General features: G+C 39.6%; 1 protein-coding gene across 1 annotated transcript in view; it reads right to left on the bottom strand.

Moving 5' to 3' along the window:
- The window catches only part of uvrag (UV radiation resistance associated gene), a 191677-nt gene that overhangs the window by 115734 nt on the left and 49959 nt on the right, over nucleotides 1-25984 (bottom strand). The window contains exons 8-10 of the mRNA XM_038267137.1: nucleotides 21749-21875; nucleotides 8020-8104; nucleotides 818-905 (exon numbers count right to left, since the gene is read on the bottom strand). Coding sequence (XP_038123065.1) covers nucleotides 818-905; nucleotides 8020-8104; nucleotides 21749-21875 — 300 coding nt within the window. The remainder of the gene's footprint in view (nucleotides 1-817; nucleotides 906-8019; nucleotides 8105-21748; nucleotides 21876-25984) is intronic.

Below are 25984 nucleotides of genomic sequence, written 5' to 3'. Positions count from 1 at the left end.
AGGAACCTACAGAGATGTGAGGACTCTGGACGATCTCTGAAAGCAGAGAAACATGAGCCGTGAAACATGTATTATTTTAGAAAAAATGTGGACTAAAGATGTGTGGGAGGTATCCATCAAAAAATGTCTCCAAAACTTCTGCTTCATCCATGTCAAATATATTTTCTAAAACATGATAAATGAAAGAAGGAGCAGACAGCCGAAGGCTCGAAAATAAAAACGTATTGCAACCATTACAGTATGTGACACATCTGAGGCTAAAGGGAAGAGCTTTAGAGAGCTGATAAGCTAATTAGGAGGGAAGTGTTTATACAGCTGAATGTGGAGAAATATCTGAGGTTTATCAAGGCTGTAAATGAGAGAGAGCAAGATTTTCAGCAGGTAACAGGAAGGCTAAACATCCTGCCACTGTTCATCCTTTTGAGCTTTCAACTTGTTACCAAATGTAGGTAACTGTTGAAAAAGAGTTGAAAATCTATAGTACATCCATTAGAATCAAGAAACGGAGAGCACTTTAGCACTAGCAGCTGTGCTAATGGTGAATATAAAATGGCCATGTCTTTTTAAAAAGGTTAAGTTTCTTCTTTTTTCTTCACGTTTAAATGACCGGAACTGAAAAATACTATACAAATATGCTGCAATTTTACCTCTAACGATGTAGTTCTTCAAGACAAACTGAAACTGGTTCAAATCTTATGAGTGAGTCAAAACTTTAGAAATACTGTGAATAAGAAGATCGGATCAATGTTCTGATCAGTTTATCAGTCAATGTGCGGAAGACTGTAACGGAGACGGTAGAATCGGCCTTGGCTCTTACCACTTCGATGGGGTAGATGTAGGAGAGCTCAGAGAGGAGCTGGCGACAGCGGAAGGTGAGCTGGGCGTTGGTTTTCAGGAAGTGCTCTCTGAGGAGATAAACCAAACAACAGGGGGGGGGGCAGAGTGAGCAGCAGGCTGGCAGGAGGAGACAGTGGGAGCATACAGGTAAAAGACAATGCTGAGAATCAACAGCTTTGACTCTCTATGCTCCACTTATCTGGAACAAACTTCCAGAAAACTGAAAAAAAAAAAGTGCGGAAAGCCTGAGTTCCTTTAAATCAAGACTAAAAACACATTTGTTTAGGATTGTCTTCGACTGTTGTAGTTAAACAGTTCAACTGAAACATAATTAGTTCAACTTTTATTTATTTTTCTTTAGTCCAAATGTTTTTAATATTCTTTTTTGTTTCTGCATTTTTTATATTATTTATTTATTTATTTATTTTTTTTCTACTTGCTTTGGTTCTGTTTTATTTTTCTATATTTTAATCATGTACAGCACTTTGCATTGTCTTTTTACTGAATTGTGCTATACAGATACATTTGCCTTGCCTTTTGCCTATAAAAAGACCAACAGGAAGGGGTTTAACACAGTTTGGTGGTTTTTAAGGTTAAACTGCTTGAATAAGTCGGATCACCTGTGAAGATGCCCATCTTTTATCTTCAGCAAATTATTTTGAAAACCCAGACGCTGTGATCATTTGGTTTCCTGTTGGTGTGAACCGATTCCTGTGTTTTATGATTTTTGGCTTGCTTTGTCGTACACTCACCGCTGCCCTGCCCAGGCCGTGTAAATGTTTCCTTTGATCATAATCACTGCTGAGTTAAATATTAGAAGGATGGCAGATTGATACTTCTAGGGCACATTTTATAGTAAATGTTGGAGAATTTGTAAAAAAAAAAAAATAATAATTTTTAAAAGTTGAATTTTCTTCCCGTCCAGAATAAATGTGATTCCTTCAAGGGTTGAGTTACTTAAAGTTTTTACATGTGAGATTAAATATTAATTTCAGTATCAATAAAATAATCCTGTCTGTTAGGATAATTGTCATTGAAGATGTGTGAGTTTATTAAACCTTGGTATTGGCTGCCTGTTGTGTGTCAGAACTGATGTTTTATTCTAATTAGGACAGTTCCTCTGTCTGGATCAACAGTTATAATCTTCATTCTGTACTTGGCAAAGATTAGGAAATGGAATGAGGGCGAAGTCCTTCAGCTAAGGACAAAGTGTAATATTTTTAATAAGGCTGGAGCCATGGATGTCTAATCATCTGCTAACGTATAGGATGTAAAATATGATGATGTGGCAGACTGGAGATGTAGAAAATGCCTTTTTTAACCCTTTAAAGCCAGATCCAAGAAAAAAAACAAAATAGAAAATGACTTTTTTTTGGTTTGAAGTCCTTATTTGGCCTTTTAACAAACTATGTAAAAAGAAAAAACAGAAATATATTTTTGATATTAATAATTTATTACTATGCGATAAGTCAAGATTATTTTTTGTGTAGTCCTCTACTGGCTGTTATCAGGTATATCTGATTGTGTACAATAGGATTTTGAGCAAAGTTTTTACGATTAAATTATGCAAAAGGTGTCAGACGCAAAACATTTCAGAAACTGTATGTATCAAATATGATACATTTGGCATTACAGGGTTAATGGGGCTACTTCCTGAGAGGTGAGCGGCTGGCATTCTGTAAACTCAAAGCAATTTCTCTGGTCTGAGTAAGATTACAATTTCTATCAGAACCTGTTGTCAGATCTCCTGGTTATTTAATACATATAAGTTCTGAAGTGTTATCTAAAGAGTTTGTCCTGAGTGATCTCTTTTCAGGAAAACGACCTGGAGAGATAGAACATCAAGGTGCAGACACAGAGCCCATCTTTAGCAAATGGTGTTTCTGCCCGGTTCTTTTCATTAAATGCAATTTTTATTCATCTTTATAAACGCAGCTAAAGAAGATGGGGGGTGAAAGAGTGTTTTTTTAGTGTGTTTCCCCTCTGTCCCATGCAATACGCTGGTGGGGCAGATTGGGTAATAGCCCATCATTTTGTGAAGATGAAAAGGGATTTGGGGGGTTGGTTTAGTAATTGAAAGTGATCCATCCTCCCATAAATGCTTCCAACCTTTCAGTTGTATTTCCTTTCTGGCCTCGCCTGTGGCTAGCAATCTTTTATTATTTTTATTCTCTCAGCAAGAAACACTTTGGTGGAAGTGGGAAAGCAGATAGACTGGTGGGTGAAGATCGTTTGATCTGGAGTGTCCAGCAGGCTTTGGCTCCTATAACTGCTTCGCCCACCATACCACCTCATTTAAAAGTATTTTTCTGAAGCATGCAAACTCTCCCTACTGTCCCTTTGAATACTTGAAGAGAAGGTGATGAGTAGATCCTTGGTTTTTTTCCAGTTTCTTTTTTTTTCCTTCCCACAGATTATTTGCAGGTAATCCTGTATGCATGAAAGCGAGAGAAACTTTGGCTGAAAGCTTAGAAAAGCTGCTGCAGGACTAAAATTCAACTTCATCCAAAAATACTTTATTAATCCCAAAGAGGGAAATAATAACGAGGACGTAATTTTAACTAAAAACTGAACTTTGATTAGTAGTTTTTTCTCCGAATGAACTTTGATGCATCAGTTTATTTTTACTTTCTTAGTAATTGATGCCACATTTCAACCTGTTGCTGCTTTTCATTTCTTCTGTCATCTTTCTGCTATTTCAGCTATTCAAGCATCACAATATTTAGCTATTGGAAGATATAGAGGCTATGATCTTCATTTAATTATCACAGGTGAGTTTCTACAGCATCAAACTAATTGTGATTTCTACTTAAAAAGAAATAAAAGAAGCTCCTTGGAAACAAGTAGAAATTTGCTCAACAGCTTAATCAATATAACGCCTATAAAGATTTCAGCAGTGATTATTAAAAGGAGGATATGCTGTGCTGGAGGACATAGGGACCCCTTTTTCATCATTCTGCTTCATTCTATCTCTATTCTCCTATTCTGCAGAATCTGTTAGTTCAAGCTTTAACATTCTGCTCTCTCTGCTTTTTCTCATAGTAGCTTCATCTGGTCTCTTCCTGTTTGGCTGTGACTCCATCCTGGAGAGAAATATCAGCTGTGCTGCTTCCATCAACACCTTTGTTTCTAGATGTTGGAGATCTGCCTGTTTTGCAGTGTAGTTCTGTTTCTCTGACTGTGACTAACTGGATGTGCTCTCTTCATCCTCTGACATTGGAGCTGGCTCGGAGCTTGTCTGCCTGGCTGTGTATTTCCTGGACGGGGCCGCCTTTTACAGTTACCTTTTGTTTCTCTGCTTCTGTCTCCTTGAACCCCAGTCGGCTTCAGCAGATGGCCGCTCACACTGAGCCTGGTTCTGCTGGAAGTTTGTTCCCGTTAAAAGGGAGTTTTTCCTCTCCACTGTCGCTACAAGCATGCTTAGTGTGAAGGATTGCATTCGAGTCAAAGAGTCGATGCAGACCAGATAAAAAAATGGGCAGGAAACATATCTTCCCATATGAGTTATATCTAATAAGCTATGATAATAAGTCTACAGTTCCATCTAATTTAATGATCTCAGAATTTAAGTAAATTCAGTTGTTCTCATCACTTTGTGCATAAAAATGTACTGTTACCCATCCCCATCATAAAAATATAGCTTCTGTAATGCTAATTTTAAATCAGAGTTAAAAATGGGGAAGTTTTAGATCCTGGGCCTGATATTAAAGTGCCATACGCATAATAATCTCATTAAGTCTTATTCAATATTGCTAATATTGAAAGATGTCATCATTGGCTCAGAAAATGTTCAAATTTCTATTAAATTGCAGTTTTTTGTTGCCAATTCATTATTCCCGAACGTTGAAGTTTCAGGTCGTTTTCCCTGCTGCTTATTTTCAAGCAGCCAAGCAGCTTCAGGTTTCCCCCCTTTAATGTTTTGCTAATTCAACAGCAAACTTTGAATCAATTTGACTGTATGATCAGGTGAACTGTAAAGTGACTTGAGATGATGTGTTGTGAATTGGCGCTATAGAAATAATCTGAATTGAAATTGAATAGATATTCATTATTTTTTCACTTTTTGACAACATGTTAATCAACCAGATTCAGTTAAAGATTTTTTATATTGTTTATTGTATTTGATTTATTTCATGAAGCTAAATGAAGCACGTTTCATCCCAAACTTGGACTACCAAGTCAGACATTTTGAATAGGGTCATCCTAAAAGGCTGGATGCTAAATGTTGGATGAAATGTTGCACTAAATCAATGATGCCAGAGTCCGGCTCCAAAAAATTAACATCCTGCAACTTTTATATGCATTTCTTCTCCAACACGCCTGAATCAAATTATTATCTGATTAACAGGCTTCTTTAGAACTCAACAGTCATTATATTCATGCAGATGGGGTCAGGGGTTTCCATAAGTCGCAGGATAGTTAAAAGTTCTACTAGTCCCAGCCAGTAGGTTGCACACTCGTGCTCGACTGCTTTCCTTCAAACCTTCAGCTGTACCGTCTGCCGCCCAGAACAAAAGCTGCCGCCTCAGTTCGGCTTCTGGGCACTTTTGCTTCCCTAAGTTTTCAAAAACACTGAAAAATGTACCAACTATTTATCCTTGTTTTGCTTCATTATGTTATGCTTGAATCTGAGATGAAGAAGAAGCAATTTCTCAGCTCCATCATGGAGCCACTAGCGTCCACCAACGCTCTGACTCATTCCTATTGGAGCACCATCCTTTTGTCTCCATGTCTGCATCATAACCAAAAGTTATATTTATATTTTTTGGACCTGTCAACATTTATAAAACAATTAATGCTAAAATGTTTTCAGTAAAACTAATACTTTAATTTGGGACATTCTTTGGTTGTATTATTCACTCATTATTTTGATGAAAAAGCTAGAACTATGATTTTTAACAGACTTCTGCTGAATTATTATTATTATTATTATTTTAAATGATAGACATCTGTTGAATTGAACTCAGGATTCCAGGTTTTAAACCATCAGACATAAGCTGATGTGGTTTTACTGAGTAATTCCAGTTTAACTTCCTTCTAACCTTCATTTTTTGCCTTGTTGGTGAATGAAGCTACTCCTCATGATAAACGCCAGATCAGAAATTTGATTATTTCACGATTCTCACTACAGGCGACAGGGTTTTTTTTTTTTTTTTAAACTACAATGACCTCAGTTACAAAAGTCCAAGTCTTCTTTTTGATCTAGATATCAAGATGTTCCAACTTTGTGTTTATTTGCACCCTTTCAGCCACGTCTGGACGCTCCACCCAACAGGCCGAGTCTATAGTTGGCATGCAGAGTGTGAATTTCAGACACTGGAAAAGAAATCCTGCCAAACATCCTTTTGCAATAATAATATTGAGATGAATCCCACTTTGTTTAAAATGTTGATATGGATTCAATCCTGTAGATGGCGTTTATACGTTGGAACCTGTTCTTCTTTGCAACAAAACTCTTATTGTTTAATGTCTGCCAACGCTGTCAAAGGCTGAGGTGGAAAATGGTGGGATGTGTTTTGAGTCAGAGTAAAGATGAGAGAAAGAGCAAACAAAGGAAATGTCCATTCAGTTTGGTGGGAATCAGTAATGGATCAAAAACACATGATGTACAAGAGTAGCTGCTCTGTGCGTCTGAACCACCAGGAGGAAACAAATCTGTGAAACCACCTGAAATTTAAAGGCAGTGATGATCTATGAGCAACGTTAACAGCAAGGGACTAGAATTTATTTAACAGATGATGAGAAATCTGATATGTGTTGAAATCAAATTCCAAAAAAAAAGTTTAAAAAAAAACAATCCACTGGACTTTGTTTCCAAGTTTGAAGACGTTTCGCCTCCGATCCAGGAAGCTTTTTCAATTCAAATTGTCAGGAATAGCTTGAGTTCGAGATTTTTATACAACAGCCCATCAAAACCTTGTTTTTGTTTTGAAAACATGCAAATTGGAATGGACGAACGGGTAAATCCCTTTGGAATGAGGGTCGTTTGGCGGGAAGAGATGAACTCAATTGCTAAATCATTTCCCCCTATCATCGCAGCCCGAGCCCCTGCACAGGAGAGCGACGGACCTCGCCTTTTCAGCCAGTCAATCCTCTTTAACGACCGACCTTTCAGACACTTAGACGGGTATGGGGCATTGCAGGCTAACAAAAGAAGCCAAATGACCCCCATTCCAAAGGGGTGGAACTATTTATCTGTTCCGATTTGCATGTTTTCAAAACAAAAACAAGAATTGATTGGCTACTGTATAAAACGTCAAACTCAACGCTATTTCTGACATTTTAAATTGGAAAAAGCTTTCTGGATCGGAGGCGAAACGTCTTCAAACTTGGAAACAGAGTCCAGTGGATTGTTGTAATTTTCTTTTTTTGGAATGCCAGTTCTGCACATTTGAATTTGCTGCTGAAGGGAAGTCCTTCATGTCAAAGCAGGAGAGGAGCAAGATTATCTGAACACTAGCGCCCTCCTCTCTGTCTGCTATGCTAACCTAAATGAATCAATATATAAACTAAGGTTGTTTGAATAGAATAGAAATAATCAAAAAATGACTTTAAAAAATGATTTTAAAGAGTATGTAGATATCTGGTTTACATGTCTACTACAGCACTTTTTCTGCATGGTTTTGTTTAGTTTTCTCCAAGGTTCCTTCTTCTTAATCTAATATTGCAGAACAAGTCTGCTGTAGTTTTCCTGTCTGCAGCTAAAGGTATTCCAGCTCAATCCTCAGATCCGGGTCTCAGGTCCCAGACTTGAAGGATTACATGAACAACATACATTTCCACATAATGGGTTTTAGGCAGATGTCCAAGTGTCTGCAATAATATCCTGTTCTCTGAATCTCTTGGCCCCCACAGGCCTTCCTGGGGCTTCAGTGACCCCCCTGGAACTGGCAGGTATTTTTCGGATACAAAAAGCAGCATCCAGTTTATGCATCCCAACATCGTTCCACAAGCCAGAACAAAACCAAGCCTTTGGGTTTTTTTTAGGAATGCACAGAGACAAACATCTTCTTGTTTCAAAGACGCAAAGTAAGACGAAGAAGCGGGTTGTTCTCTAGTTATCATTTCATTTAGATAAAGAAACGCTGCAATTTCAGAGGGCAGGGACCTGGCATGTACAAATGAATGCATGACTTGTTTTCTGTTTTCTGTAGAAATGTCTAATTACATCCCAACACTTACCTCTTGGCTGTGCATTCCTTCTGCAACTTTGTTAAGGACTCTTTCTCCTCCTTCAGACTTTCGTGCTGAGTAGAAAAAACTTCCTCTGACAGAAGCAGAAAGAGAAAGAAAAATGTAAATGATCAGGTTTGTGTGCCTCGGTCTGTTACATCTGAACATCCAGGTGGGCCTGCGTTGTGCTGGCTTCCTTCCACTGTCAAACTTACGCAAGATGAAAGAGGTTTTTTGTTTTGATCGGGAACAAACCATTTCCTTTTGACACCACATAAAACCAGACAACATATGCATGGAGATTATAGGATTTGTCAGACTCCATAAATACAGAGTGGGTAACATAAACACAAATTGAATAGATATCATTAGAGGCGGTGATGATCTAGCCGGAGGAAGAGGAGTAACTGAAACACAGACGAGTTGAAGCAGCAGGGAACCAGAAACCACAGAGGTATAATAAGTGTAGGGTTGTAACCCGATATTTTTCTGATCTCTGTGCCAAAAATCATTTGTTTTATGTTCTGATTGTGCATATGAATATGTGGTGCTTTCCCGCAGCAGTTGTGACTCTGTAATAATCTCTGAGCCTGTCAGGAACCTGTTTTCACCGAGTCAGCGAGGCTACATGTTGAGGCGGGTAAAAAATAAGAGGATGATTTACGAGCGTTTTTAATTATGAATGCAAAACCAAGTAAATGACACTGTTGCTTTTATTAGGTGGCTTCATAAATCGGCTCTCTATGCAAGAGATTAAAAGGCCTTCATATAAACATGAACCACAAAACTGGCTTAAATCTGAGGCAATCAGACTTTTGCCCAGTTTTTCTGGGAAAAAAGTGTTTTTTTCTATGTTTTGTGGGGGAAAAAAAGCCCAATAAATAATCACTTGTTTTCACTTATCCTGCCCACTCATTGAATGCAGGTATTTCAGTCCAAGCCCATAGTCTGCTGGGTCTCCCAGTGTGGTTCTGTGAAACAAAACCCTTAAGAACTTCACAGAACATTTATCTCTGCATCATTTAAATGACATACAGCAGACACCATTTACTTATTCGGTGGATTTTTTTAATGGAAACTTCATTAGACCTCATTTAGGAGCATCAGGATAAAAGGGGGGATGGCTTTCTTATTTCTTATTGTAGAAACATGGGACAATGTATATACTTTCCCTGCTTATAAATACTGCTCAGAAATTACAGGGGACACTCCAATAACATACCCTAGATCCAGAGATGGGAAGTAACAAAGTATAAATACTTTGTTACTGTACTCAAGTAGATTTTTCTGATATTTTTACTTTACTTTACTACTTATTTTTATGGTGACCCTTTACTTCTACTCCTTACATTTTTACACAAATATCTGTTCGTTACTTTAGTTTTGAATCATTTCAATGGAGTTACCGTTATTATTTTTCACGTCATCAATACCAAATTCAGTCTAATTGGATGGGAATCTACGTTGCATTTGACGCACCACTACAAGATGAATCGACAGATTCGGCGGTATTCATTCGCGGCAAATCATTGCAGCTTGGTGGCGGTGGCGTTAGCATAGTAGCATGGACGACGAGATGATTGAAAATGAACACAACGGAGATCTAGTCCTATTGGCAGACATCCATTTAAAATGTAGGCAACGGCATGAAAAAAGTGGTTTCTACTTTTACTTCTATACTTTAAGTAAATTTACAAGCCTGTACTTTGTTACTTTTACTTGAGTAAAGAGGTTTAATCAGTACTTCCACTTTTACCAGAGTATTTTTTAACACAAGCATCTGTACTTTTACGGAAAGTGAGTACTTTTGCCATCTCTGCCTAGATCTGATTGAATGAAATACTCTCATTTAATACTTTATTCTGTACAAAATTGTGCTGACAACAAAATCTCTCAAAAATCATCAATGGAAATCAAATAATTATCCAATTGAAGCCTGGATTGGAGTCACACACATAATTAAAGTGGATAAACACACTACAGCCTGACATAACTTTGATGCAATGTCCTTTGAACAGGTCAAAATGAGTCTTAGTCTTCGGTGCCGCCTCCACGTGCCTGTATGACCTCCCTACAATGCCTGGGAACGCTCCTGATGAGAAGCCACATGGTCTCCTGAGGGGTCTCCTCCCAGACATGGACCAAAGCATCCCCCACCTCCTGGACAGTCCGTGGTACAACATGACATTGGTGGATGGATTGAGACATGATGTCTCAGATGTGTTCAGTTGGGTTCAGGTCTGGGGAATGGACAGGACAGTCCATAGCTTCAATGCTTTCATCTTGCAGGAACTGCTGACAAACTCTAGCCAAATGAGGCCTAGCATTGTCCTTAATTAGTAGGATCCCAGGGCCAATTACACAAGCATATGGTCTCACAAGGGGTCTGGGGATCTCATCTGAGTATCTAATGGCAGCAATGCAACCTCTGGCGAGCACATGGAGCACATACTGATCCACTGCCAAACCGGTGACGCTGAAGGATGTTGCAGGCAGCAGATCGCTATCCTCGTTTTCACGTCTGTCACATGTGCTCAGTGTTAACCTGGTTTCATCTATGAAGCACACAGGGTACCAGTGGTGAATTAGTATGGAGAGATATTTGTGCCTTCGGTTTGAGCACGCAGGAACCAATCCGAGCCCGCAGTGATACAACACGGGTGCGATCAACTCTGAAAAACTCTTCTCAACACACTGTTGTCGCACTCAGTTCCATCTCTGTGCGTGCTCGGATCTGTCTCTGCTCGCGCTCGACCTGCTCTCTCCGCGCTCAACACCAGCTGTGCACTCAGCTGTCTCTCTGCCCGCTCGACTCAGTCTCTGCGATCGCAAATTCATAAATGTATGTAAATATGGCGGTTGGCAAACAACTAGATCGGGATTGAAACAAATATATCCTACTGTCTGCTGACTGAATGATTGTGTTTAAATGAATATAACGCTGAACTAGAATCACAGAAAATTTAACTTCTTAAAGGAACAATTTCTTCAATCTATTCTAACGCCAATATGATCACAAACTTTTCTCCTTAGGAGGCTGAATTCAATCACTGATTCTTTTACCCGATTTAAAATTAAATTCTGTAACTAAAAAGAAACACCATTCCTAATATTGGAATATATTGAAGGATCCCTAAAAATGTTTCCATATCTAAAATATTTTTATCTTAATACTATCGAACCATACTTGAATCTGAAATGTCCTCCTGATTTCTCTTTTTAAACAGCAAAATTAAATCCATATCAATAGCAGGCAAAAAGAGATGGATGAGGTGATGATCTAATAACTGTTTTACTGATATTTATTTGAGATAATTCAAGATATTTTATAGTACTATCTGCTGTCCATCAAATTGAATGTTGACCACGAACCTAAAAGAGTTGTTAGATTTCCTGATTGTGTTTTTTTTTTTAACCGGATGTAGTATTTGGAACGAATACTTTGATTGGATGAAAAAAAGCTGGCCGTGATTGGCTGATGGTGTGGTTTATTTACATACATTTATGAATTTGCGAGCGCAGAGAGGCAGTCGAGCGCACAGCTGGTGTTGATCACGGAGAGAGCAGGTCGAGCGCGAGCAGAAATGGATCCTAGCACGCGTATGGAACTGAGCGCGACGAGATGCTGAGAAGAGTTTTTCCAGAGCTGAGCACGGGCCAGACCGGTTTTTAATGGGCGCGCGTGTTGTCTCAATGCACACTGGGATTGGTTCCTGTTCTCTATAACCGAAGGTACAAATATCTCTCTATAAATTTGCCAATTCTGTTGGTCAGGACACCTTGCAAAGCTTTCTGAAGGGCTTGTGAGCACAACCCTTATCCCTGGACGTCAGGCCCTCATACCATCCTCATGGAGTCGGTTTCTAACCATTTGTGGAGACACGTGAACATTTGTAGCCTGCTGGAGATCATTTTGCAGGACTCTGGCAGTGCTCCTCCTGTTCCTCCTTGCACAAGGGCAGAGGTAGCGGTCCTGCTGCTGAGTTGTTGCCCTCCTACGGCCTCCGCCATCTCTTCTGGTGTACTGGCCCTTCTCCTGTTAGCGCCTCATGCCTCTGGACATTATACTGAGAAATAAGGCAAACCTTCTTGCCATAGCTCGCATTGATGTGCCATCCTGGATGTTCTGCACCACTTGTAGAGTCTGTCCATGTTAGCAAGTGTGTGAAAGCCCCACAAACATTCAAAGTAAAGAAAACATCAGCCAGAGAGCAAAGGTACTGAGAAGTGGTCTGTGTCCCGACCTGCAGAACCAATCCTTTATGGAGAGAATTTTGTTTTCATTGAAGTCATACTATGTGTTCTACGTGTTAACTTTATTTTTTTTAGCAGTGTATATATAAATGTAATAGTCAGGTTAGCCTGGGTACTGCATAGGTGCAACAATGTTCCTACACAGCCACAGAGCCTTTCTAAAGTGCACACATTCAAAACATGTAAAGAATGTGTCTGAAATTAGATTTTCCAGGAACTAATTAAGATAATCTGTTGAACAGTCTTACAACAGCTGGCCTTCGTAGAAGTTCGCAGCATTTAAGATTATCAGACAACATGTGATCAGATGGATCAGAGGACCTGCTTGTTATCAAGGCCTTCCACCTACATGCAGGCTTTCCCCACAGGCATCATAAGGGTATAAGGTGAGAGGCTGATGGAGAAAAGAGAGGTTGAAGGAAACATCTCAATCAGATTAGCTGTCTGGGCAGATAGCATCAGACAGAGATCAGACAGTCCATCCCTCTGTTCTGAGTGATGACATGAAAACATATTTTAACACGAATGACAGAGGCCTGTATCCCACCACCTCTTTCATGTAATGCGTGGCTCGACCCTATCTTGTGTGCCCATCAATCTTCCCATCCTTTCATGTCTCTAACCTGTTCCCGTTTGTACAGTGGTATGATATGGACAGACAATCCGTAGCAGAAGCTACTGCAGCACAGATGTTTTACTCTGGATACAGGTTTCTCCAAACACCCCCACAGAAAATAGAAAATATTGGCTACTATATAATCTGGATAAATGCAAGGGTGAAATTGAATTATGAATTGGTTTCTAACATTTCTTTTTAGAGTTTTGACATGACCTAGTAAACTATGAGGTCCTTCTCATAACATTGTAGATGTAGAAGGAAATACAGCAGAGAAATGCAAGCCCAAGGGGCTGCTGGGGATTATTCTAGTAATACTGGACTTAAAGTCAGACAATAAGTTAGTATCAATATATATTATGCTATAATTTTATTCAATAATAATGATATTACATTTTCAATATCTTAATGAACATTAGTTTATGATTATAGCATTATTCACTGAGTTTTCAGGTTTAATGTATATTATTATTATTGGTAAAATTATTGTTTGTTGTGGGCATTCTTGGCTGTTGTTCTGAGGCCTTTATTTATTTTTCAAAGATATTAGAATAAAACCTTATCAACTAAACTTTAAAAAAACATAAATGTGATAAGTTGTGGCCATATCTTCAGCCCTAACTGGATGTTACTGGTAGTACGAGGTATTCAATATAAGGAGAATTAAAAGACTGTATAAAAGTGTCAATACATGCTGCCCAGTTTAATATCAGCTAAAAAAAAGAAGTTAGGAAAAAAAACAAAACCTCATCACTAAAAGAGTTAAATTCCCAGGTAAAGTTCTCACTTCTTTTTTCCATATCCACCTGTATCTATCTATTAAATTAAGATACTCGTTGAGCTGGTCCACATTTTCTAATTGAAAACATGGAGTTTATTGTGTTTTAAATGCATCTGAACAGAGCAAAATCAGACCAGTAAAGTCAGCTTTGGTGGAAATTTGTGATGGATTCATGGCTGTTTTTTTTTTTTTCTTTACAAAAGCAAGACTAGACCCTACGATGCCAAGACCAAGAACAATGCCAGACCTAGTCCAAGAACAGACCCTACAACGCCAAGACCAGACCCTCCTAGGCCAAGACCAAGTCCAAGACTACAACCAAGACGAGACCCTACGACTCCAAGTCCAAGACCAGACCAGACCAGACCCTCCAAGGCCAAGACCAAGTCCAAGATCAAAACCAAGACCAGACCCTATGACTCCAGGTCCAAGACCAGACCAGACCCTCTAAGGCCAAGACCAACTCCAAGACTAAAACAAGACCCTATGACTACAAGACCAAGACCCAGACCAGACCAGACCAGACCAGAGGGTTCCCATGGAGCATATCCTTTGAGGTATTCATAAGTTAACTAGGATTAAAGATTAATTTGCCGTATTTTTATGTTAAATAATTAAATCAACCTGAAGATCTAAATGCAACTGAGGATCCAAAGGAGTATGTGGAAATCACAGTTTGAGGGTCTAAGTTTAGGTCCTTAGAAATGCAGAGTAGTTTGAGACACACAACTGTAATCATAGAGGTAAAAATAAAAAAATAAAAAAACTTGGAAGAGACTAAATACAAATGCTTTAGAACTTTAGCTCAATGAAAGTTTAAGTTTCCTTTTATCAAATACGATTCTATGGAACTACATTAAAGTCTGAGGTTGTGATGTGACAAAACATGGGGGAATTTTGAGAGAAATAAATACTTTTTATAAGACCTTACATATTCAGAGAGATTTAGTGGAATGAGCGCAACAGCATAGTTGATCTCAGTTCTTGATTCCTTACCTCATCGGAGGACAATCTGTTCACTGTTAGTTTGTCAGATGAGAAGCAACACCGCCACAAAAAAACTCTTTAAAACACCAGAGAGCTGGCTGTTTGGCCATAAAAGTTCATATCAAGCTAACAAAGACTGCATTGTGTTAAACTAAAAAGCAGTGGACGAAAGCAGCTGAGAATATTTATATGTAATCAAATGGTGGAAATTTCAGCTTCAGGTCAAACACTTCAGGACACAGTTCACCCTTGTTTTATAAGGAATAGAAGCTGTGAAAAAAAACCACCTCTGAACCAAATAAAATAAGGCACTCCATCTAAGCATGATAGGAAAAAAAGATGAAGTAAAGAAAGTTGGAAAACTTTTGCTATAACTTATTTTAAATAACACACAAGGTCCATCAGAGCCTTCTAACCCAATTAGTTCGGAGTCAAAGTAACTTACTGCTACTCTGTGTTTTAACGTACCAAGTTGTTCATACATTAAAACTTGAGTCAACATGGTTACAGTAATAACATGAACTTTGAAAACATGTACAGTGTATTTGTCTGCATCAAGCTAGCTTGAAACAACCTTTTTTCACATTTCCAAAGGAACAGTTCTTGCTACGTGTATATGCGCCCCTGGTTAAGAGCAGGAGACCATTTGACAACAAACTCCTCTTTTATTGCAATAGCATGATCTCACCTTGACTCTTATTTAGGAATTAAATTTCTAACGTTGATTAAAAAAAAAAAAAATCAGGACCAAGTGTAGGTATTTAGGCCAATAGGGTCATGGAAAATTGGAGCCTTAGAGAGTGCATCATTAACAGTTCTAGTTCCCATTTTTCGTTTTTTTTTTTCTGTTTAGCATGTTTTCTATCTATTATAGGTCCGCTGATAGCCATAAAACAAGACTGATTTTTGCTTCTAATACTTGTGCTTTGATATGGTCATATTGTTTGGATGAATTTTAAGTTTTCTAACAGAAAACCAACAAAAATTGTCGAGCCAATGAACAGGGAAGCACAGGTAGTCAAGCGCCCAACAACCTGCTGGTAAAAGTCAGTGCATAAAACTGAGCTTCTGCTAAAGGAGCCCTAATGGTGATAGCTTCAATATGAGACCCCTCTCTCGGAGGTGACAAAACCCACTCTACAAAATACTGTTCCTCACACTTAAGGAAGTTAACCACTGACATTTATTGGTCAGGAAACCTGGCAATGCTGCAGAGCGTGAGAACAACCACCGTTGCTAAGTACAATAAATGCTGCTCACAGGCCTGATTTATGTCGTCTGCTCGAGTTGGAGGGAGGGAAAACAGACAGGAGGAAATTGTGACAAGAGCGTGACCCTTGCAGGACCAAAGGGATTCCTTTCAGGCTGGGGAAATAACTACTTTTATTGTGAACTCATAGCTTTAAAAGGAGAAACAAAAGAAAAAGGTGGTACCGACACTTTGCCCTACATCACGTGGACTGAAGTAGCTACTGTGTCTGCATTTAGGAAGACTTTGTCATTACTAGGGGTACCAGAATTTCTTGTTCATCAAGAAAATTCTCCTACTCACAATGTCCAAGATGGCAAAGAGGGACCACACAGATCTGTCAGACAATACATGAACAAGTATTAGTAATTCTTAAGTGATATTTTAATGATTAAGTAAAAACGTCTATATTCCCATCTCATGTGTTGGCAGACACACCTCTAAAACCTCTACCTTTATCAGGATGATCCAAGCCTCTAGATTAGAGAAAACTGGTTTGCAGAGAAAAAAAAAATGGCTGACGGGGATAATTTGTTACAACTCGCAATGAAAGTGTGAGAAGTAGGGGAAGCACATGACCAGGTACAGATGAGACCCTCAACAGTGAGAAGAGAGGAATAAATGAAAAAAAAACTACAACTAAAGATTAAATGTTGCTATGGTAACCCCAGGAGGAATATTGGGGTTTATTTGAACACCCTGTTAAAATGTCAATAACACCTTGATAGTTTGCTGGATCCAATAAACACTGGAATGTGTAAAATACTCTATACATTAAACACATGCTACTAATCCAATAAACACAAACACCTGATAGCCGTAATATTAAAACCACGTGTTTGATGTCGGGTAGGAGCACCGAGTTCAACCATAGCCTACAGTCAAAGCATGGCCTTAACAACACTTTTGAGGGCGTTATGTTGTATCAGACCAACTTATAAGAACCTGATCCCTGAAGTCATGCTTGCTGCATATTGGTATTTATTGATTTTACAGTTTTAAAACATATTAATGCCAGCAGAAAGAAGATTTATAATATACTTTTATTGATCCCTATCTACATCATCTTTTGTTCACATCACAGACCTGATGTCTTTAGCATTTTTATAAAGCATGGCAGTGGAGGGGTGAGGACTTGGGCTGTTTTGTGGCCACAGGAATATAGCATCACCGTGTATAACAATCTGCCAGATAGCTAAAACCAGTTAAAGCAACTGGATTATCAAAGAAACTTGGACAACATTCCTGCACAACAATGCAGTAGACTGGGAAAGCCGCACAGAGAAGCCTTTCAAAAAAGTAAAAAAAAAAACAATCCAGGACTTTGTTTCCAAGTTTGAAGACATTTTGCGTCCCATCCGTTAAGCTTTTTTAATTCAAAATGTTAGAAACAGCACTGAGTTTAAGGCTTTATAGAGTGGACCAAAAACAAAGCCTTGTTTTGGCTTAGAAAAAATGCAAACTGAACCGGACGAACGGGTCCGTCCCTTTGGAATGAGCAGTCGTTTGCGTTCCTTGTTAGCCTGCAATACGCAACACCAAAATACAATACACATATCACACAGAAAACGTCTACCTACTCTGAGTTACCGATACTAAAGATTATTCCACAGGCTTTCAAATACAAAGTATAGAAGAAGCTTTCCGGATGTAGGCTTGGATTTAGGGAAACTGGACTAGTTAAAGGTAATGTCAACTAAACTATTACCCAGACCCCATCATCCAAACCACACCATCCTGTTATAAAGCATAGTGGTGACAGCACCATGCTATGGGGATGCTTCACTAAGCAGGGACATGGAAACTTGCAGCCAAAGAGTTAAGACTGGAGTGAAGGTAGGGGTGAGTATTGGGACGGGTGTTGCGTTACGATATTATATATACGAAATTGAATTTCTCGATTAAAATAAGCAACATTTATTTAAGTTCATCAGAGGATATTGATCATTCACTTTTTTTGGTATCCATGTTGCTTGGGGTTTGAGTCAGTCCACATCTTCCGCTGTGACTGCCTCAACTACAGTTATAGAACTGCGCCGCAGAGCAAAAGGGCTCCGCAGCGCCATCTGCCAGACTAGCGATGCAGAGGTAGCCCATTTTCCCTCAGTTTTAGGTAAAAACTGTGGTCCGTTTCTGATCGAAGCGATTCTTAAAGCCTTAACCTAAGAGTTTTTTACCATTTAAAAAATAACAATCAGGAAGAATGATATGGAAGAAAAACAGTCTCACTGAAATCTGCCTTTTTTGTACACCATATTTTAAACACTGAACTTTTGTAGCACCAAATTTGAAACACTGATTTTTTTTTCATATTGAATTACTTACACTGAATTTTTATCTGGTCAAATTCAGTGTAAAATTCCGTGTAGAGTCTCTTCATCCGCTGACATGGGAGCTGGCTCGGAGCTCGTCTGTCTGGCTGTGTGTTTCTTGGACGGGGCCGCCTTTTACAATTGCTTTTGTATCTCTGCTTCTGTCTCCTTGAACCCCAGTCGGCGAACTGAGCCAATCAAAGCTAGTGCGGCACCCCTGTCTAACAGGGCTCTTGGTTTGATATGGAAGAAGCGGCTGGTGGCAATCTTTTTTTTTTTTTTTTTTTTTCCTGACCAAATAAGCTAATGTCATTGGCTACAAGCTGCTCGACTGCACTGAGTGTAGACTGCTTTGGCTTGAGTTCACCAAAAGGTCAAAACATTTGCAGCCAATTTTTTTTGCAGGCACATTTTTTGAGGCTGAATTTTTTGGAGCTGAATTTTTGCAGGCAAATTTTTTGCCGGCAAATATCTTGATGGTTAATTTTTTTAGGGTAATTTTTTGCAAGTTAATTTTTTACAGGAGAATTTTTTTGCAGGTGAATTTTCATCAGATTAAAATTCAGTGTAAGGAATCTAATGTGTAAAAAACTTCAATGTTTAAAATAAGGTGTAAAATATTTCAGCGTTTAATAAAAAAAGGTAGATTTCAATGAGGCTGCTTTTCTTCCATAGAATGGTGTTAAATTCACTGAGGAAAGCAAAGAACATGCGTGCCGTCTGCCCTGTCTGAATGAAAAAGCATTTGTTAAAGCAGGTGTATGATGGCATCTTCAACTCCAAATCCAAGGCGATAAACAAACTGCAGGGGGTCCTGATAGCTGCTTATTTGCAGGGTTTAGGATGTCAGGGTAACAAGTCTTGTCACAGATGACTGATGGATATTTACTTTTCTTTGTCCTAAAGGTCTTTCACATCACTGAAACGGTGTCCTGGGTCAGGCTAAGGTTGTGAAAGTGCTGTAGAAACCTACAGGCCTTCAGGACTCTGGGGCTGACACCATCTGGACCTGCAGCCTTGTTCTGGTTCAGTCTCTCCAGCTGTCTTTTCACCTGGGAGAGGCCAAGGAAAAACCAGCTTCTGCTCATTTGGCCCAAGGTGGAATATAAAACCTTGGATGTTTTTGACCGGAGAGCTTTGGGTCAGTGGAGGGAGATATGTCTGTTTGCCTGTGGGCAGCAGAGAAGGACACTGCTTGTTGTTGAACTGAACCTTTGGAAGAATGTGTTCGGTTCAGTGGTTCTGTCCAGACCTCCATTCGATGTGGCACACCTCACCCCTGACCACACATCTGTGTGTTAGAAAGACCCAGACAAAAATCCGGTGGAAAATCTGTGGTACGATTGAGTTGAACCGTATCTTTAACTAGAATGCTTCCTTCTGCCCAAAGCTGTAAGACGTTTATCTCAGAAGACAAGCAGCAGGAATAGCAGGAAAGGGAGGTTGACACAGAATCGAAAGTTACTACCGTAACTACGGTTCTATGAATCCCGGATGACAGTAGGGATGAAATAGAACCAATCATATGCCACTCACACATTCAACTATTTGGATTTGTACACAGCAACACTGCCTGAGGAGGTAGGGGTTCATCCTTGGGTAGGACTTCTCCTCTGCCTTACCTGCTGGTCAACTCAGAGGTGACTGCATGGCAGAATTGCTCATATATTGCATAAAGGGCTTTGGGCTCCTTGAACTTGCTAAAACTCTATATAGGTAAAGCCCATTAGCTGTTTAGCATCTCAACCTCCACACAGTTTTACTCCGGTTCTTCATATTTCAACAAAATTTCACTACAGCTTGTGTGATCAAATGTGACAACTTTATCATTTTTGCTTCCCGTTACTGCTGGTGACAGAGAGACCCCGTCCATCCCTCCATCTTGGATCATTTAAGCAGATACTGAACCCTGGATGCTTGGAACTTACTGATCCATTCGTTTATGCAAGAATAAATAATAATTAATTCAATGTATTTAGGCTATTTTTAGTTACTTTGTAAGACAAAAAAGAAAGAAAAAACTTTTCAGTTATCAAGTCTAAATTTTTTATCTAGACCCATGAACAAAGGGATGTTTTTCCATTTAATAATAATAATAATAATTATAATAATTAAAATACTAATTGGACTTTATTAATCTCACACAGGAGAAATTTATCTCTGCATTTTAATCCATCTCCTTGGGCAGCAGCCATTGTGCGCTACCCAGGGTAGGTGTGGGGGTTAAGGGTCTTGCTCAGGGACCCAGAGTGCAGGCTGTGGGGATCGAACCGGATACTTGCAACCTTGAGCAAAAGCGCACTGTTCTAACCGCTGGGCCATTACCCCCCCAATGGGAGTGTATGGGTTTCAAAAGGAAGTTTGGAAAATGTACCACATTTAATAAATCCTGAATACCTTCAAAGATGGGATCCGATGAGACAAACAAAATCAGCAGCTTTATGGAACACTGTAAACACCTGTCGCCAAAAGCAATAGCTTCATAATAAATGCAGGTTTTTTCCAGATCATAAAACAGGCTAATGCATGTGGGCTGATTAGAAAGGTTTACAACAAACAGCAGAGCCAAACAGCATTTATCTTTTCTCTCTTCGGTTGGGAGTTTGGGAAAGAGCACCAACAGTTCAGCTCAGCATTGGTCAGCAACTGAATGCTAATTTATCCCGAGGTAGAGTTTTCCTTTTCAAACCTGTGAATGGAATATTACGTTTCCTGAAAAACACGTCCATTCTGCAGAGAGAAGCGAGTTCTTTAGCGGTCGATAAAGAGGGTGACGGTCAAAAAAACCAAAGGGCATCCATCTAAACTCCAAATGAGTCTGTTAAAATCTTGTATGTGCTTTAATGAAACGAACCTCCCAGTAACATAAGCTAACGCTACCTGTATGATATTAGCTTTACAGAAAGAGTGTTATATTTGGGTTACCTAGTTCACATTTATTTGCACACTTAACTTACATCTGTTTCTGTTGAGAAAGCATGTTAGAATGAAAAAGAGTTCATCATGGTAAAATAAAAATATCTCTCATGCATTTAATAATTTTCTATCCCTGTGGGATCTGAGATGGTGTCAAGTGTAAGATATTTCTGAAAACAGTAAAAAGGGCTGATGCTGGAATTAGTTGCACATGTTTTCACCATCATAACAAGTTTTCTAACACAAGTGCATTAAGTATTTGAGTAAACCGACTCCACTTGAGGCTAATAAATGAGTTGCAGAAGCTCTTTTCATTTCTCTCTACTTGTGCGTCTGCATTAGGTTTAGCAGGGTCACAGGGTTAAAACAGCAAACGGTGAGTAATTCTACGCTGGGTGAGCTGTTATTGGAGGAGAAAGTGAAGATTGGTATTTTATTACACCAAGGAGAATTAAACAATACAAAAGCTCACTAGAAAACAAACTAGTGAAAGGAATTTTCTAAGAGGTTTGGCATTTATTACAACTATTCATGTAGTTAAAATCACCGTGCAGGTCCAGCTGTAACCTTGGTTTCCATTTATAAACGGAAATGTGGTTTTCGTCTCCTTCCATCCGAGTTACCTTTCTTCTGAAGCCGCGCCCTCTCCTTCTGTCGAATGTCCGTCTCCCGGCCAAGCGCCTTCTTCTGCCGCTGCAGCTCACTGCGGAGCACGGCGATGCGCAGCTGCATGCACTCCCGCTCCTTCTTCTGCTCGGTGAAAACAAACAGAGGACACAAAGGAAGACCATGAGGTAAAATGCTCAGCATGCGGCCACAGACAGATTCTGACTTGAATGGGTGTTCGTTAAATCCCAAAATTCCTGGAAGGTTTTCCAGAAACACACTCTGTTTTAGTTGCTTTATCCCACATTTCGCTAATTTAAAGCACGTCCACAAAGGCAGAGCTTTCGTTTATAATCCACAATCTAGTGTCAACAACTAATGACAAGAAAGAAAAAGACTGATCAGACTTTTGAAAACACGTCGCTGAGCCCAGAGATCAGCGCTCCTGGTGAAACCCGTCAGTAATGAGCCTCCGTCGTGGGAAAGCCCGGCCGCACGTTAAGCTGTGTGAGGTTCCAGCCATTGATAAGATCAGTTTATGAGGTCAGGGGTCAAACTCAGCTTTACCAAATGGATTATATAGGAAAAAAAATCGAAATCAGCCTGGTTCAGAAGTCCTTTCGCCTGTAGCTCAAATATACTATAGAAATCACTGAATGGATCATAACAGATTTGTTTTCAGTGTATCGACCTCCCAGACCATTCAGGTCTTCTAGTTCCAGTCTACTCTGTTCAGCCAGGACTAGAACCAAACATGGAGAAGCAGCATTTAGTTCATATGCTCCACTGATCTGGAATATACTCCCAGAAGACTGAAAAAGAGCTGAAAGCCTGAGTTTTTTAAGTCAAAGTTAAAGGGAAATGCTGTTCCAACCGTTGCATTTACAAATTCTCACTACACGAGTGAATAAAGGCAACGTGATTGGTCGTTTATCAAAGGGGAGGAGTTGCTGTGGCGGAAGGTTCGCAAGCAAGTTTGATTTTGTCCGGTTTGTCAGAAGCATCTTGCTAACCAGTTAGCAACTTAGTGCTAGTAGGTTCCCAATGGGAAATTATATTGGGACCAAGTAGCACTAAATTGGTGACTTAGGAATGACACTGTCAAGGAACGCTATGACACAATACCGACAGGTTTTTTTGGATGAGGCTTTTGTTCTATTTATGTTTAAGTGTTCGGTTAGTTTGAAAATTGGTGTTTGGTTTGGTTAATGTTAACTAGTCTCTTGTGTGTATTTGGTTGATTTATTTATTGTTGTTTATTGTCGTTTGTCAAAATTGTCTGAAATAAATTTTTATTCCTAAGTTGGTAAAATAATATAGAGTTTAGATTTGTATTTAAAAATACAATTCTAAAAAAAACTGTCCCAGACAAATTCAAGCACATTGCTTATGAACAGCGAACCAACAGGTGCAGAAGTCTGACTGAACCTTACAGGAAATACCCGATTTCACTGATTTCAAAAAATTCTATTAAAATTCCCTCAATTCAAAACATTCGCTTATTTAAATACATAATTTACTAAAGTGTTTTTTTTTTTATATTTTTTTTAGATTAAATGAAAAAAATGTGATAGATTAATTAAATATTTACATAATCGATAGCTGCAGGCCTATTGGACCCATAAATGATTTTGGATATCCAAATTACCTGATCTGAATCTTCCTATCAAATGAATAGCTATATTAGTTAAATAAAAGCATAGAGTAGATAACAACTACTCCAATTAGTATATTTATTTCAAAATGTTACTAAAGCAAACGTAACTGAGTATGTAAATTATAATTAAACACCTCTGCTTCTGTCAAACAGTTTTTGCTTCCGTCACACCCTAAATTTCTCCAGCATGAGAAACAAAGGTAATTTTACTTCTATAACTGAGGCCTTCAAGGTCTAAAAATGTAGCTCTTTTTTTAACCCATCAGAGGAAATCTATTGGAGCCTTTAAGAGGCTGACTTCAGGGTTATTTTAGTGGGATGCTCATTTTTTCTTGTTGTAAAATGACAGAATTCCAACACTCTACCATTGTTGCTGAGTTAAAACACCAAAGCATGAATGCTGCAGAGCAGCAGACATCCTCATCTGCCACTTTTATGGAGACAGTCACTTCTCAGCTGATGATTCTGACCACTAATTTGGAATTTAAACCAGGATGGGTGTGGACATTTTCCACACAGAGGATCTCAGTATTGCTTTGTTTGATTCCCCCTCCCAGCTTCAATCGGACAATATGTCAGTTCAAACAGGTGCATATTTTAAACCGACGCAGACAGAGGCACTATCAGGGTTTTATCATTGAGGAATGTGTTTTAAGAGGCAGCAGAGGAAGTAGAAAATATCCATGATGGAAATAAAAAGGCAGGGATGCACAGTGGTGCAGTGGGTAGCACTGTTGCCTTGTTGCAAGACGGTCCCGGGTTCAATTCTTTCTGCATGGAGTTTGCATGTTCTCCCTGTGCATGTGTGGGTTCTCTCTGGGTACTCTGACTTCCTTCCACAGTCCAAAAACATGACTGTTAGGTTAATTGGCTTCTATAAATTCTCCTTAGGTGTGACTGGGGGCGTGAATGGCTGGTTGCCCTGTGTTGCCCTGTAATGGACTGGCGACCTGTGCCGGGCGAACCCCGCACCAGCACCAATCGCAACCCAACTTGGGATAAAAGTGACGGAAAATGGATGGAGGGAAACAAAGAGGCAGATAAATGCAGCGAACAACCTGAGAAAATGAGAGATGAACCATAAAAAATAAAAAAATCAGAGAAGACATGGAAAAAGACTCTTTGTTGGGATCTTTGGCGCAAAAACACAGAGGTCCATCAGATCACAATGATCCCTAATGAGCACAAACATCTGAGGCAACATCTTGCGTTCCCCATAGAGTGTGCCTCTTATGTCTCTATTCAATAGTGGGTGGCGTGCCCTGCAGAGTGCTAACAATCTAAAAAGGAACAGCTGAATGGACAGATGGATCCAGATGTGGAATAAAGCGCAATAAACAGCTGGTGTTGAATAAAACTGCATAATGAAAAATATCAAGTCAGAGCCGAAGCGTAAGCCCACTTCAAACAGACCCAGATCAGATTTAAAAGGCAGAATAAATTGCAGTACGAGTTGTCGGATAAGAACAGTTAAAGCTGGGAATGAGATGGATGATGAAGATTTGGCAGAGATGGCGCTTGTTTTTGATCCCGGTACACCCAGCAGGGAGGGACTGTGACATCTCGCACACGCAATCAGATAGTGATCACGGTGTGGATCTAAGGAAACACAGATACGCTGCTTCTAGCAAATTGCTGAGGGGGGGGGGGACTGATATAACCTCCTTCCCCTTGCTGCGTCCTCGCCGTGGCGCTTGCATGTTAACCACCTCTGTCTTTGGCACGAAGCTTCATCCTCCTACACTTTCACTGAGCTTAGAGTTGACGAGTGGGTCACAGGCATCAGTGTGTGTGTGTGTGTGTCCCAGGGCCTGCCTGCCTCTTACTGAACATCAAACAGCAGTGGGTCAGCTGAGTAAATAAGGAGGGGGCGGGGGGGGCATGTTAGAACCCAGCAGATTAATGACAGAGTGTGGGTGAGAGGGTGAAAGGGGCGCTCTGCCCTCCATTGATCCAGGCTCAATAATACGTCCAAGGGGAAAGCTCTGAAAAGGCTAAAGCCTTAGAAGAGTCCAACAATGCTCCACTCTACCGCGCTTTTAAAAAGAGCTAGAGGCAGGGATTAGGTGATTTATTAGCCGATTTGGGCACCGAAGACAGTTTCAAGGAATGTTTCAATATTGGAGAAAAATCAGAGACTTTTTTTTTTTTGTAGCAGAGAGGATGGAGGCTTAAAGTTTCTGTGGGAAGGCTAAAGCTAGCAGGGGAGCTTATATAGTCAAGGTGAGGGTCTGGGAAGCACAACACAAAAGAAAGAAGTATATCAAAAGAACATAAGGAAAGGCAGCAGCTGTAACAGCTGCACTAAAACCCTTCAAGTTTTAGCACGTGGTGCAGCAGTGCATAAATTCTCAGATTCGCCTCTAAAGGTGGACGTGAAAAGCTGCCAGCTGTCTGAAATCAGTTCAGCATATAGGCATGTAAAGCCATGGACAGCAAAAAAAAAAAAAAAAAAGACTATTCAAGGACATCGCCCCATTTATTGGTTACCCTGGTAGAGATGTGTAAAAGGTCTTAACCTTCATGAAATACCAACCTTTAACGCGAGAGGATTCATTCAGAGAGCAACAAAAAATAAAAAGTTCTTACGGTATTT

Source organism: Cyprinodon tularosa, unplaced genomic scaffold (assembly GCF_016077235.1).
Source record: "Cyprinodon tularosa strain WSP-4 unplaced genomic scaffold, ASM1607723v1 ctg662, whole genome shotgun sequence".
Taxonomy (NCBI): Eukaryota; Metazoa; Chordata; class Actinopteri; order Cyprinodontiformes; family Cyprinodontidae; genus Cyprinodon; species Cyprinodon tularosa.
This window is presented reverse-complemented; position numbering and strand designations above follow the sequence as displayed.